The sequence below is a fragment of the Diorhabda carinulata genome, chromosome X (genome assembly GCF_026250575.1).
Source record: "Diorhabda carinulata isolate Delta chromosome X, icDioCari1.1, whole genome shotgun sequence".
In the NCBI taxonomy this organism is placed as follows: domain Eukaryota; kingdom Metazoa; phylum Arthropoda; class Insecta; order Coleoptera; family Chrysomelidae; genus Diorhabda; species Diorhabda carinulata.
In genome coordinates this window covers 60,798,979-60,815,642 of record NC_079472.1, presented here as the reverse complement: position 1 = coordinate 60,815,642, position 16,664 = coordinate 60,798,979, and the positions used below count along the sequence as shown (strand labels likewise).

The window sequence follows — 16,664 nt, the reverse complement described above, 5'->3', positions numbered from 1 at the left end:
TTCAATACAAATTCAAACACCGTAGGGTTTTTGAGCGGGAAGTATCTACTGTAAATGTTATTTAAATAACTACTAAATAGCAGATACATCTCAATACTAAACATATTGGTACTTTATTTGTCGTAACTAATATCTCAACGCGATTTTTTCTGAACATCCAGAATTGTAAAACAATGCTCGATGATGATTTTTTTTTGTTTGAATTGAACCATGAGGATTTTCATCTGCCCATAAATGTAAATTATGGGAATTAATACAACTCTTGTGAAACCAGCTTCATCAGTACTTTTCCAACAAATGTATTGTCATCTCAATTTAAAAACCAAAGAGCGTCGGCTAGTCTTGGTGGATAATCTTCTACTTCCATGGCATGCACTTTTTGGATGTGAATGGGATAAAGAAGTTGCTCCTGATGAATCCCATGAATCATTGATACTTTAAATTTTAGTGACATTTTGCGTATGCTAATTGTGGGATCACTATCTGATGCATTTTGCTCTAAAGCTGGTATTTGTATAGTTCGTTGTTGACCTTCGCCACCTTTTTTTGGTAGAAAACTTCATAAAATATCATTTTAAAGAAAATAATGGAAACTAGTTCATTTGTTTTATTTAGACACACATAGACATAATTCTAGAGTCTGGTTTAATTCTGCCAGGAAAGCGTTCAGTATACAACCTCCTGGCTTCTGACGAGTTACCAGAAGCCAAACCGTACATCAAATGCATATTAAATTGAGGTAAATTATACCATATTGAAAAAATTCATCGAAAAATTCAGTTAATCCCTGTAAACACATTAAAAATTCACAATATTCGAATGTATAATTTAGAAAATATACTAAAATATAAGTTCTGATTTTGCAAGATTTAAAGGCATATAACTCAGAAACGAGGAGTCGTATGAGAAATTTAGTTTTTTCGAAGTCACAGCATTATTTTCACGTCATCTACTCACTCCCGAGTGTTTTGCAAGTCCCGGGAACATCTTGTATAAATAATAATCTCACTGTTATTTTTCTTTTCAGTTACTATGTATTAGCCTTCAATGCGTTGAATGTTACCAACTTATTGGAAACGCTCTTGAACTCAAAGGAGAATAATCTAGACATTTTGGAAGGCATCGAAAATATCACATCTAAACATCTAGCGAAATTAGAAGCAATAGATATTTCGCTAATTGCCATTTACTTCCAGACAATACAAAATGAAGATGAGTTAGGATATGACGAAATTGATATTTCTATACAAATTATCAACAATATTATGCATGCTGCGCGATATATCATACAACAAGCTGAATCAGAATTCTACGCATCAAGCAAAATATTGATGTTTTTAAAAAAGCAAATGACTAAAATAGAAACATCACAAACATTCTGTAGCACCAGAATCATTGTGACAGTATCATATAATACAAATGTTTCCGGAATCGAGATATACGACAATAAAAATTTCTGCAATTATGAGTTAATAGAAAAGAACCATGATTATGGTATAAACACCACAGGAATAGTATTTACTGGGGATTATATGGAACAAATCTCAAATTCGGATCAAAAAATTATCATCATCGCATTCTATAATAACGTATTTTTCTATGACGGAGTTGTTAATAATCTCGAGGAAAATATAATGACGATTGGAGTATTAGTACCGGATAATACAGTTAACAAATTCAACGAAGAAATATCTGTATTTTATTCCAATATAACAAATGATCTCAATACTATAACTTGTGTTAGTTGGGGGTTATATGACCCGAAAAACATAGCAGATGGATTTTGGGAACTACAAAGAAAATTATCAGACGATTACTCTTGTAACTATTTCAAAGAAGGTTGGTATACGTTGTGGACGCAAGATCAACAGATAAATGTTACGTTGATGTTAGAAGATATTAAAGATGGATCAGTTGAGAGAAAATTAGATCAACTCGAAGCAGTTACATCTTTTTATGATAGCTTCTCCTCTCACGACGTATTTTTGATGTTAAATATATTATATAGGTGTACCGATTTAACCACAGATTCAGGTACGCTATCAGTTTTGGGAAGAATAATAATAAATTTTTCCAAAATACCGAAAGATGTTAAAAAAAACTCTCAGAAACAATACAAAACCAACGCAATCATGTTAAATTTCATATCTAAATTGGCTACTTTAATAGATACTAACATCAATTATAATATCAAAAATTACTTCCAAATATCAGTTTGTAACCTCACTGAGAGCAGTAGCATTATTATAATGGATGAAAATATCGATTGCTATTCTTTAGAAGAAAATAACTATAATTATAGTTTACGTCTAGATTACTATCCGTATATACTAGTGAATCCTGAGGTTCTCACAGTAACAATTTTTAAAAACAACGAACTGTTTCAAAATGATGAAAATTACGATACTTCGGATATAATACATCTTTCATTGAAATCATATTATAATCAGTTAAGTACTTTCACCGTGGAATTCAATCAGGTTCAAATACAGAAAATAGATTATTCGTGTGCTTGTGGATCAGGTTATGGAACCTCCTCAGATCATAACTGGATGTATTTCAAAACAATAAGGAATGATTTTTTAACAATTTGTGAAGTTCCAAATCTAGTGACATGTTCATACGTTTCATTGGTGAATCTTAGCGTTACTGATATACTGTCAGACATATATTATAGGAGTGGAACTAGTAACAAGCTTTTATTATTGGTGAACGTTCTCACGTATTATCAGGATCAACTACAACTTTCCCATATAGAGAAAGTTTATGATATATTGAATATTTGCGAAATCGGAGACGATAAAGATTTACAAAACTTGGCAGCTATTGTTGATGTTATAATGGATTTGGATAGAAACATTTTGGCTTCGGCGCGTGATAATTTTACAGAAGAATTACATAACTGCATCGAAAAATTGATCAAACAATTTAAAGGTGAGTATTTTCTTTAAAAAATGTATTCCAAAAAATTAGTAATTGGCTCTTTTTGGTTAAAAATTGTCCTCTAAATATCTTTGGACTGCTTTACTACACTTGTGGGCAAAAAATCGACTCAAATAGCACGCACGCATCAAAAGTCTCTAACAATAAATCTGTAGCTACCATTCTTTTTCTGATCTCAGCATATAAGACCATTGAACTTGTTTTATAATTAGTGGTCACATTGTTATTGAAATTAACCTATCAATCGCTTTTTCATGTATCGAATCAAAGTTTCTTCATTCGATCTTCTTCGATGCTATCCAATTCTTCATTGAACGCCTTTTTGAGGTCCGATTTCGTGGCTATTACAGGATTTCAAACCCAAACTTTTCTCTTAATTTCATTCCATAAATGCTCGATTCAAATCCGGACTACACGGTGGCCAAGCCATAGCGGCAATTTCGTCATTCTGTGAATATTGCCGTTCGGAACCTGCACTATATGAACGAATATTATCCTGTATTAGAATGAAGTTTTCGCAGTTGAAACTGGCGCAGAAACGACGTGTTCTATTGAAATTTCCTCTATGTATCGGTTCGTCTTTAATTCGCTTAACCGTCAGTTTCAATAAAATACAACTCGGTTTTCACTTCCATTGAAATGCCCGCCCATACCATCCAGGAACGTCCCTCAAAAGCCACATTTTCTTTCATGCAAAACTGCACTAAAATAAGTATATTAATCGTTCGATGGGCAGAAGTTAAATCTTCTTCTGAACGTCCAGCTTCTCCTCGTATTTTTCCAAGCTCTTGTTGGTGTTGAAAATCAGTGAAGGCTCGATTTCTTTTCCGGAACCACATCTTCACTAAAAGTTATCAGTAACTATGCTGAGATTTGGAAACAGCTGGCTGATTTATGATCAGCGCACTGGTCATTTTTCGCTTACTCTGGCCTTGTCGCTTTATCACTTATACTTGTTGTGTAGAATTCTTGTTTTTTGTCAACGAAGATGTGTATTGGTTGGTGTTTGATGGCTAACTGATAATGGTGGGTCACGTAGATGGCCTTTTAAAAGGGTATTAGTCTTAATTAGCACCATTGCTTAAATACGGGGGCAGACATCTCAGTATTTAGAAAATAGACTAAAACATCATCAATACGATAAAAAATAAAACGAACCACGAAATATCAGAAAACTATGAATTCAATTATAAAAATTAGAAAAATCTTTGGAACTGTATCAAATAGATGGTTCACAAATTTCTATTTTGATTTTATTTTTAATTTGTTAATCAATATGTGGGTTGATTGATTATATTGATTAATATAAATACCTGAAATGTTTACCTTTCTTTAAAAAAACTGATTTTAAATAAACAATCCTAAAATCAAGTCGATTTAGAAACGTATTAAGAGATCTAAGAAATAAGAAGTCAATGAAATTCAACAATAATTTGATCAACGTATTTTTTTTACCTATAGGTGAAACTAGAATATTGCAATATACAAACTTCGCCGTACTTATTGGATCAGATATTACTGGTATATTGTTCGAAGAATCCAACTCTTCAATGTATTCCATTAAAAGAGTTCTTACTGATGAGTTTGATACGTTATATACCTCGGACATAACGTTGATCATATCAAGTTTCATGGTAGATGAATTAGATACTGAATATACAAAAGTGTACCTGACAGTTTATTTTAATGATGCTTTATTCATCGGAAGGTTGAATATGGCATTCAAAAAATATGGAATAATAATTGGATTAGAGTTTGTAGATCAAACCATAGGAGACTATATGAAGTAAGTATTGAACAATCGAAGTAGATTCACAAAATTTGGTTATGATAACAAAATAACTATATATGGTATTTAATGCTGTGCCAGGGGGTTGAGATGATTCCAACTAATTTTGATTTAAGATGAAAATAGATATAGTGATCTTGTCTTGTATTGAGATAGGAAAATAGCTCAATAAGAAAAACATACTAGCGGCTAGCTAAAGATTTGGAGATTGAGGATTATTATTATTATACTAATTCCCGAATACCGTTTTGCGGTCTACAGCAACACCCGACTAGAATTTTTGGTGAGGACCCGATAAGGACCTCAGGTAGCTCCGCAACTAAGTCAGGTTTAGGTGAGGATAACCTGACAAGCAGCTGACAAGGATGTAGCGAAGATCAGTTATGAGGTTCTGATCAGGTTTACATTATATGGTTCTGATCAGGATTGCCTCATAAGATCCTTATCAGGATTACGTTACATAGTTCTGGTCAGGATTAGTTAACATGGTCTTTATCAGGATGACCTTGGACTGCTCCTCACCTAACATATTCCTGATTAGATTTTTCTTCTGGCTTGAATGGGAGTAAATGGGTAATAGGTTCAATAAATTATTCATAAAAATCAATTATAGGAACTTATAGCCATAATGAATTTTGTTTGAAAAATTCGTATTACAAAAAAAATCATACAACACTGTCTTCTTTTTCCAAAATTTCAAATTTTAGATAATTCTCAAAATCATAAAACAGTAATTTTGTTAATGCATTAGTTATTTCAACAAAATAGGGCCATCGTGATCCGAGCCTTCGCCAGGCTGGCCCTAATAAGGTTAACCTTGTATTAACCAGATGTTATGATGTTTCATGAAACGAGGAGGAAATTCTAATCATTCTACAATGAAACCACCTCTCCACATTGACCAAAATTTGTTAGTTTCACTTGTCACAACTCATTTTCAATCGATCACCTCCATTGTTATATGTTAACCATTTTTCAGTAAGTTTTAGTCTCTATAAATTGACCACTGATGTCTTGAATTTGCTACTTCATCTGATTTGCAGAAATTTCTTTATCAACATTCTGAGCAAAACTCGCCCTCCTTGTGGTACTTCATTGTTAACATCCAATATAAGAGCTGTTAAATATCTACTTAGACTAAACAGCAGGATTCACTTCTGGGACTTATTTGAGAGATTAAAAAATTTGACTCTCTAATTCATGAGGACGATTCTCTAGTTTTAGAAAGATCTTTGCACTGCTATCTACTTAGGAACGCGCAGCATGACCATCATTTACCTATTTCACGTTCAGAATTAGTTAAAGGCTCGATACTTTACAATTCAAAAAATGCACAATCATTTAATCAATATTTTCTCACGATGATTTGAAGGCATCACCATTCAATGAATAGCCTAGCACGAAATGAATTGTTCAAATTGTGACAAAAAGTACATTGATCAGTCGAAGAGGTGACTCATCAAACGAATAACCTCCCATAAGAGTGATAGCAGATTATATCCTGATGGATTTTCATTAGCGACACATATCTATTATGAAGGACATAATTATGACTTATGAATCTGCGAAAGTTTTAACAACTAAAAAAAACTAAAAAAAACGTCTATTTTTATAAAAAAATATTGCCCAAAATTATCAATGCATCAATAAGAAAAGTGATACAAATAACCTTAGTCGAGAATTGTCAAAACTCCAACGGGGTTCAACCCGTAAACTTTGTTCTTTTGTTCATAATCCTGTCAATATTTTGAGTCTCTTTTCAATGATAATTAGATTGTACTAAGGCGTGAAAATCGTAACCAATTATAACAAACCAAAGTGTAGTAACTTATATATTTTTCCGAGCTTTTGCATACTTATGTATTTACCATCAGGAAATTAATTAGTTGAGATTTTTAGTGTCTTAAATGTTGTTATTTCATATATACTTCACTTAACAATAAATTTTTTACGGCTTCGGTTTTTTGTGATTTTGCTAAAGCCTTCGATTGTGTTTATCATAAAATTCCGATTAACAAATTAGAGTATTATAGCATCCAAGGTGTTACTTTAAAATGGTTTGTATCTTACCCTAAATGTCGGAATAATTTGGTAAGAGCTAATGGTAAAGTTTCAAGTAAATTGCCAATTGGCAGTAGTGTATTCATTAATGATGTCACAGAATTAATAGTAACTCACTTTATCTGCTGATGACACCGGTGCAACCTGGAGTGGTCCAAATATACAAGCTCTACATTCGACCATTGGCAATGATCTTATAACTATTTAGTCCCGGTCTGACGCAAACGGTCTCATAAAAAATGAGAAAACTTTAATTTTATCCTATAAAGGGGCTTTAAAACTCAACGATGATTTAATACGATCCTCAAATTCGATAAAATTTCTTGGTCTATATACAGGAAACCTGACAAAAAATTAACCTCCGTTTGCTTTGCCATTAAATCTGTGTCTGAACAGCTCAATTCTAGTACTACTTTAACAACTTACTACTCGTTAATCGAATCGCAACTTCGATTTATGGTTTTTCTTTCTGTGGGTCTTGTAGTTTGTACTACTTTCATTCTATCTTCAAATTACAAAAAAGAGCTATTCGTTATATTTATGGTTTGAGTAGTAGAACGCATCGCGAATCCTACTTTAAAAAACACAAAATTGTAACTCTTCCCGCTCTCTTCATTTTAGAATCTGTTTGTTTGGTTCGCAAACACTTCCACAACTCAATTGAGAGACCCATGCATACCTAACCCACTAGAAGAAAGAAGTTGGACATTTATTTAACTATACCTACTTCTGATCTGGTGAAAAATTCCATTATCTTCAGTGCGAAAAAATTATTCAATCAGCTACTTTCTGAAATAAAAATGGCAAGAACTTTTGATAAATTTCGAGGTTTGACAAAAGCATTTCTGCTTGAAAGATTTTATTATTCTATGGCTAGATTTTACAATTTACCATAGAATTTTCTAGTGACAATAAAGCTTATTTTTCTTTCTAATCGATAAATTTGATATTCATCTCAAGCGTCAAATTTAAAAAATTTATTTCTGAATCTTATGAATTTGATAATATTTCTAAAAGAATAAACAAAATTCAAGTATTCAATTGAGCAAATTTTAATATCGTTATAATTTTACACTATGACCATAATTTCAGTCCCCGATTATGGATACATAAGTATTCGAAAGCTTGAAAAAAATGATAATCACTTTTTGATTTTCCCATTTAGGATATATTTCGACAACTACCACAATAACACAAATGTCTGTGCGTACTGGAACCATCAAATAATTGATACAAACATTCAAACTTGGTATTGGGATACAGTCAATCAAAGTCTTTGTGAAAACAGAAAGGGCATAAAATATTTCGCTGTATTAGAGAGCTATAATGTTACCGGCAAATTGGAAGATATTTTTCAGTCCAATAGTTCAACCGAAGATCAACTACAAGAAGTTATAGACATCGTTAGCGAGAATTCGGGAGATCTCAAACCAATTGATATTCATCTTATAGCAAATATACTAGGTGAGATAAAATTTTTGGATACTTTTGGTCTTCGAAACTTCTTTATTTAAACAACAACTGCGCATTAGAATTCCGTTTCATTTTTCTTAAACGATCAAGCTATAATTCAACATAAACATCTTCTTCCACAAAATTGATGTAGGTCTCCATTGAGGTCAACACATTCTACCATCGATGTTCTAGCATCAACTTGTAGAAACCACTTATGACTTCAATATCTGAAGAAATTCGCTTACCACAAAACAGCCAGTTATCTCTGCAGGTTATGTCTAAAAGATATAGTGTAATTAAAAACTATTGTGGCTGTTGCATCTTCTCCCGCCCTTTTTTCTTCAACACCTCATATTATATTATACCAAAAGTACGGTTAGTATTATGGAATATACCTTTTTGACTTGTTTCGGCGGTTGCAGACCTCTTTTTATTGTGCATTTTGGTAGTGATAGATTCATGTTATTACTATTATTAATCCTGCAAGAAATTTCTCTTTTTCTTCTATATAATGCGTTAAAAGACGACTGAAGTCGTGTGCATCTGTTAACATTAGTAATGGCTCTGGATGTTCGTCTCCATATGATTATCCACCATATTTATAATCCCCATGACACAATCTTTCCACTATGCCATAATATATCGTATATTTCCTTTATGTATTTACCAAAATTATGTTGCGTTGATAATGAATAATAGATTTGATTTATAAAAAATGTTGGAAGCAATGGAATCAGTCCTTTTGAAGTATACACTAATTATATTGTCACTTCTAAAAAAAATACCTGGGAAATTTTTGTACAGAATAGTTTTTTTATCCATTATTTGAACCGATTCAATTAATATATATCTTAAGCCAACAATTTATTACCGATTTTCAATATCATAAAATATCTTTTCCAATTTTGGAAAGCTTCCGTTTCAAATATAAAATTTTATTGATAGTAAACAAAGATTTTGTTTGAAAATCAATTTTTGGTCTTAAAAACATCGAGAAAACATAACTTTATTATAAATTTATTTATAGGAAAAATGCTACTAAGTACGAACATCACTAAAGAACATATTGAGCTCACTTCTTGCATCATAAGTTATCTGTTTACTGTAAACAAGCAAATTTTGGCTGAAGCGCAAGCAATTTATTCTGCAACAGACAGTATATTATTCACAGTGGATGAAGTACTACGACGATGTGAGGATGTCTTCGTTGAACCCATTATTTATAATAATTTCACAATAATAAAAACAGAATTCAAAACAAGTAACGTAACAGGTGTGATACTAGATGAATGTGCAAATACAACTTGCAAAATAAGCTTCCTGATGAATCAAACTCAGATGAGTGTAATTTCAACGGAGAGCATGGAAATATCCATAATATTCAGTGATAAACTAATGCAGCAGATTGTTTCAAATGGGAATCCTGTTAAATTGATTTTAACTGTACATTTCCACAATAATTTTTTCACCAGTGTATCAAACAAAGATATCCAGACAAGTAAAATCTTGGGGATTATATTAGATGGTGAGTAACTGATCTATAACTTAATTCGTGCGGTTTTTTTTACTCAAATAAATCGAACTTTGTTCCTGGAAAAGTGTTTTTACGGGGAGTTCTTCTTCGTTACTTTAATGTAGAAGAAAAATGCTGCCGAAAGACATCGTATTTTCGTGGAAGTTTATGGTGAACATGCTCTAGCTGAGCGAACGTGTCCAAAGTGATTTGCACTATTTAAAAGTGGTGATTTGGGCTTGTAAGAAGATGAACGTCCTGGGTAGCCAAACCGTTTCCGAAATGCTGCTGGAACGCTATAGACGGAAGTCATTTTTGTATCGGAGTGTTACTGGTGATGAAAAATGGATACATTACGACAACCACAAGCGCAAAAAATCATATGTAAAATCCGGCTAACTAGCCAATTTAACGGCAAAGGTGAAACCATTAATGGAGAACGCTACCCAACACAATTAATCCGTTTTAAGGGAGCAATAGCCGAAAAACGCCCGGAATATGCGACCAGATACGAGGCAATCCATCATGACAACGCTCGATACCACGTTGCTATACTGGTTAAGAATTATTTGGAAAAGAGTGGATGGGAAGTTTTAGCTCACTCGCTTTATAGTCCAGACCTTGCCCCTTCTGACTACCATTTGTTCCGGTCGATGCAGAACGCCTTCAATGGAATACGGTTCACATCAGAGCAAGATATCAAAAATTGGCTTGATTCATTCTTGGCTGCCAAGTCGGCGCAGTTCTTTTGGGATGGGATCCACAAATTGCCGGAAAGGTGGAAAAAGATCAAAGCTTCAGATGGGCAATATTTTGAATAATTCTATTGTACATGTTTTTCTTTAATAAACGTTAAAATTTTGAAAAAAAAAACCGCACGAATTAAGTTATAGACCACAATTTTTATAATACGAATTAAAACAAATATTTGGATATGGCTTCATCATTTTGCAAAACATTCTTATTAAGATCAATACACTTTTGCATTCGATCGAACCAATTTTCGAAACATTTTTTCTATTCCTACAAACCATGTAGGTTTGAACGCATCAAATGCTTCTTCAGGTGTAGAAAAATGTTGACCTCGCAATTTATTTTTCATCTGGGGTAATAAGAAGAAATCATCGGGTGTCAAATATGGAGTGTGTCGTGGATAACCCATCAATTCGATGTTTTGACTGTTCCAAACGTTTATGTTTGAACTGATGTATAAAAGCTCGCATTGTCGTAGGGAACATGATTCGTCTTATGCGATGGGTATTTTTTCGAATAATTCTAGTAAGCAAATGTTTGTATACATCCAGAATTGACCGTTCTATGTTGATCTAAGGGACTGGTGGCCAGTTATTCCGAAAAATGCTTCGAAGTGCTTTGTGCGCGAACAACTTTTGTTGGATTTGGTTCGTTTTGATACGATTGTTGTTAAGTATTTGAAGCACCGGGATTGAAGTTTCTCAGCATTTCTTTGCACCAATCGATACGAGCATTATCAAATTAAACGATATCGAACGCGAAAAAATCTCTTTGACAGCCAAATGTTGATGCAATATTTAATATATACGAGTGAAAAAAAATGCCGAAGTATGCCTCAATCTCCCCGTATAACACATGACGAGCTTGCAATATTAGTTCACGCAGAGTATCTTGTTTTCTGACAGAATAAACAATTTATCCTTCAACGACCATTATTGAATTCAAAAAACCAGTAAACACGGTGACTAGAGATGGTGTTTCATCGTCAACAGTCGAAGCGAGTTGATAGGCACGTGTTTCAATTATCTGTAAACAACTTAAACTTCATGATAGCCATGTCACACTTGATATATTCACATCAGTGTTACCACATCTCAAAACTTAGTAGCAGGCCTCTTGAAGTGAGAAATTTTCTCACTTCAAATTTAGCAAAAATCGCTCAGTAATTCTTAAAGAGATCAAAAACCCAGATAGAAACTTAACAACTACAATAACTTCTTCGTCGCTGCTCCAATGAGTAATTGCGACGGTTGATTGGTGCTCTTTCCATTTACCAAGACGTACCAGGACCAAGGTCAAACCAATGTCTTTGAATGGAAATTTGAATCGAAATTTATTTGAAATAATAATAATTATTATTTTAAAAGTCGTAGATAAAATAAGAAGAGGAGTTGAAGTTAGTAGGGTGCATTCTATTTCAATTCCACTTTAATTTAGACTCTAAAGAAAACTTCGATGAAGTTTTAGAGAACGCTGAAGAAGGTATCTTGATTAATGTCTTTCTTGTGCTCTCATACGACGAAAAGCTCACAGAAAATCTGCTTAAACATTTGGAAGTGTTTAATATGAGTGATCACTACAAAGGAACGTAGATTAGAATGCTTTAGTCACTTTCTGTGAAAAAGTTGTTCATGCAGGGCAAAATTATGAACAGGAGGAGAGTAGTTTGGTGCACAACATCGTGGTTCACAAATCTCAATCAATGTTTCAGTCCGCTACGACTCCGCGAAGGAGGCGTGTAGCATTAGCCTCCTAGGTATAAAAAAACTAGACTTGCAATCATTTCTTATATAATATGTCAAATTGTAGCTAACTATCATATAGTGTATTATACTTTAGCTGGTACTTTTAACCATTATTTTGTCATTTTGTATTTTTTTTTCAGGACTGGAGGATCCAGTTTTACAAGGGCCAATTTTAATTACCTATAAGGCCAATCATTTAATTAATGATAATGGTAGTTGTTCTTTCTGGAATTATCAGGTGAGGCTGAATGAAGATTAGTTTTTCTGATCAACTTTAGCTTGAATATACATTATCGGTCAAAAGTTTTTGCGCACCCTATAGTTTGCGTGGTACACATATAAAAACAATACGATCGATTCACACTTTAGATAGAGAAGATATATAGTTGAAAATTTATGAAAGTACAAGAAATTTTTAATTCATCTGTATAACCCCCTTTTGCTTTTATTATTTCGGTGTACAGTTTTGGCGTTCTTTCAAAGCAATTTAGTTTGTTTGGTTCCATTCGTTTTTCAGGATATACCAAAGATGTGAAATGAAAGTAGGACACTGCTTTCTGAATTTTCCTGTCCAATTTTTCCAATAACTCTATCCTCAATTGTGTTCGGGCGACTGTGACGGCCAAATAAATAATTTCAGTAATTCTTCCTTCCTAATTCTTCAAAATATTCTTTGCAAAGCTTCGAGGGATCCTAGGGATCGTAGCTACATTTTTTTACCTAATGCGGGGTGGGTAACTTATAATAAGGAAGCCTTTTTTTGGAGGTTTGTCTAAAAAGTTTCCGACCTCAACTAAAGATGTGATGACATATCAATGTAAGTAGTGCGCTCCATGACTTCTTAGCGTTTCATAAAAAGGAAAGTCACCAATGAAATAACCCTAAAACGATGATGCATCTTTAGGTTCATTATCTGTTTAATTTCATCGTCGCTTTCAAATCTTTCACCTCTTAATTCGGCCTTCAACTTTGAGAACAAAAAGTAATCGGACGGAACCAGATCAGGATTATATTGTGAGTGCTCATTTTTTGTGAAGCCACTTTCGTGTACAGTAACCTTGAAAAGCGAAGCATTGTGGACTGGATCATTGTCATGAAGTAAGCTCACATCTTGGTTGATTTTTTGGATAATTTTTCAACGCAATTATCTCAGTAATTTAGAGTAATATACCGCGTTTATGGTTTGTATTCGATTCCTTAAAATCAATCAAAAGGATACCCTAGCAGTTCCAAAATATTTTAGCCATTACTTTAATGCTGTTTTTCGTGACATTTACTTTTTTCAACACGGGCTTTCCTTCCTGAAGCCTCGGAATTCACTTCTTGGTCGTCGGGACGCGATAGCGTTATCACATTATCACGCAACATTGCTGGATAATGTATAAATAGAACAAATCGAACCATTTGAAAGAAAAAACGTATCAAGACGACGAACTTTTTCAAATTTCGGTGATTGCCATGACGAATTGTGTTGACCACCACTGTATTCTCCAGATCTGGCTTCCAGCGGCATGTTTCCTTGTGTCGATTCAACTGTGTTCATATTGGCTTTTTGTGACCTTTGAGGTTAATAACCACCACACAAAGCTAAGAACATCACTGAAAAAGCGTATAGACTCAAAAGGAGACTGGAGACTCGTCAAAAACCCTCGTATTGGAAGTTTTAAATAAGCATTAATATTTAGTTTCGTAATATAATCGGAAATCATTTAATAAAAGTTCCAATGCAAAATTGACATGTTGTTTATCCTAATGATTTCTTATTTTCACAGGTACAAACTTACAACGGATATTGGCAACATGACAGCACCCCTACTAACTTTGGCAATAAATATCTGACGTGCGAATACGATCATTTAACACATTTTGTACTTTTACTTGCAGGCTCTAGTGGCGCGGTTGATTATATGAACAATAGTCATATATTGGATATACTCACAAACATAAACAGCATTTTGTCTTTACTAGGCCTTTTCGGTATATTATTGACCGCTGTATTATTCGACAGATGGAGAAACAATACAGGAAATCAAATTTTGATTAATTTCACAGTGGCTGTATCCATAAAAAACGTTATGCTCTACATCAGTGAAGGGGTTTATAGTGAAAATAATTCTAGCATGGGATGTACTATAACTGGTGGTATTTTACATTATTCTATACTTTCGGAGTTTTGTTGGATGTTGATTATAGCAATATTACAATTTAAAAGATTCGTAGAAGTTCTTGGAGGACCTCTCAAATACGTTTTGCTCAAAGCTTGTATTTGTGGTTGGGTATTTCCATCCCTCCCGGTATTTCTTATTATTATCATTGATGTTAATAACTACAACGCTAGTAAAGTAGGTTTGTGCTATCCATCAGGTTTTGGTTTATATTTAGGGGTTTGGCTCCCTCTGTTAGTGATAATAAGTATAAATTCCATAATTTTTGTCTTTATACTTTACAATGTTTTCCATAAAAAAACCGAATACAGAGAGCAAGTGAATCATGAAATTATATTTCAATGGCGACTCGCTATACTCCTATTCTCTATGTTGGGTCTAACTTGGGTTTTCGGATTTCTAGCTCTATTATCTTCGGTTACAATATTTGCAGTAATTTTTTGTTTTTTGGCTACCTTACAAGGGTTCATAATGTTTTTGTTTTTTATTGTCTTCAACAAAAATACGAGATACATGTATATACAGGGTTTTAGTTGGTGGATGTATTCTAAGGGTTATAAAGACAGATTGCATTAAACCAAATAATGCAAATAGCGGTTGACCAGTCATCATGTATACGAAGATGGTCTCAGAAGTACCTGGCCCGACCTAAAGATGACGGTAGTTGCTTGAAAAATACCATAGAAATTACACAATCTATGCAGTATGTGTTTAGAGTTTTAAGACGCCACGTTTTTTGGTATTTGTTTGTATTTGAACGTTTTCAGTGAATTTGTGAACATAGAAAACATTGGTCACCGTTATGTGACACATACTTTTATTTGAAAGGCCTTAACCCAACTAATATAGAAGCTGGACAAGATTTTACTGTAAGTGCAGAGTTTAAACGAGGCCCTATGACCTGCGAAGACCATCACCCCAGTAGTCGACAAAATGAGGTGACGACTCAAGAAATGTCGAAGAAAATCCACAAAGCGGTACTGGACGATCGTCGACTGCAAATTTGGACATGAGAAAACTGTGCGCAAGATGGGAGCCGCGTTTTCTCACAATGGAACAAAAACAGCGTCGAAAATGTTTCCAACGAGTGTTTGGCCATATTTTAGATAAGTAAAGCCGAATTGTTGCACCGTTTCTAACCATGGATGGAACATGGGTCATTCACTTCACACCCGAAACAAAAGAACAATCAAAACAATGGACTGATAAGGGAATACCGGCTCCAAAAAAGGCAAAGACCGTTCCATATGTAGGCGAGGACGTGGCGTCGGTTTTTTGGGATGCGCGTGGAATAATTTCCACTAACTATTTTAAAAAGGGAAAAACTATCAACGGCGAGTACCATGCAAACTTATTGCAACGTTTGAGCGAAGAAATCAAGCAAAAACGGCCGCATCTGGCTAAGAAGCTGGCTATTGCTATAGCCAAAATTAATGGATTAAAATTTGAATTGCTAACTGTATTCACCAGATTTAGCCACCTTGGATTATTTTCTGTTCCCAAACTTAAAAAAATGGCTCGGTGGTGGAAAATTGTTTGGAGCTGAACGCTAGTATTTTATTTTTTGGGACAGGTACTTGTGCGACCACCCTCGTAATCGGAATGGACCGAAAATCTGAAATGAAATAAAATTTTCGGGACTGGCCTATTTTATCCCATGAAACTCACAACCTAATAGTAGTTCTTCTTTCTAAATATCGACACGTTATGAATAAAAAAATTGAAAATATCATCCAGTTCTTTTATTTTTATTTAAAACTATAAGAAAATGAATCATATATACGGGCTAAAGCGCGTAGAAAATTTAATTTTTTTCGTTCCCGTTGTGTCAATCTGACTACTGTACCCAAAGATCACCCTCTCGACAGATTCCCCACCAAACAAAATGAAAGCAGCCGAAATAAAAAAATAACATTTTATATTAGTTTTTTCATTATCATTTATCATACCAATCTTATATTTAAACGCGTAATCAATGCTTAAGCAATTATTTTGCAAATATTGAAATATTTTTAAATACTAAATTGTGTTACTAACATGGTACTAATACAAAAAAAAATCGATTTTCATTCGTTTCACCATTTAAAACGATGCAGTTGAATGTTCGTTTGATAATATTTTTTATATATTTCTTATCATTTCATGAGATTTTGGAGTTTTACGAAGATTTCAGTAACTTCAGTATCGCATCATCAACTTCCAAGATGAATACTTTTGATAAAAATTAAGCAAACTGAGAT

The 16,664-nt window shown here is 33.6% G+C and overlaps 1 protein-coding gene across 1 annotated transcript in view; it reads left to right on the top strand.

Annotated features, from left to right (window-relative positions):
* LOC130901127 (uncharacterized) overlaps nucleotides 1-16,151 on the top strand; it is a 33,247-nt gene extending 17,096 nt beyond the window's left edge. Inside the window, exons 6-11 of the mRNA XM_057812232.1 lie at nucleotides 1,028-2,934; nucleotides 4,405-4,729; nucleotides 7,959-8,257; nucleotides 9,276-9,773; nucleotides 12,400-12,497; nucleotides 14,032-16,151. Of these exons, the coding sequence (XP_057668215.1) occupies nucleotides 1,028-2,934; nucleotides 4,405-4,729; nucleotides 7,959-8,257; nucleotides 9,276-9,773; nucleotides 12,400-12,497; nucleotides 14,032-15,000 (4,096 nt within the window). The 3' untranslated portion in view covers nucleotides 15,001-16,151. The remainder of the gene's footprint in view (nucleotides 1-1,027; nucleotides 2,935-4,404; nucleotides 4,730-7,958; nucleotides 8,258-9,275; nucleotides 9,774-12,399; nucleotides 12,498-14,031) is intronic.
* Nucleotides 16,152-16,664: the final 513 nt, after the last annotated feature.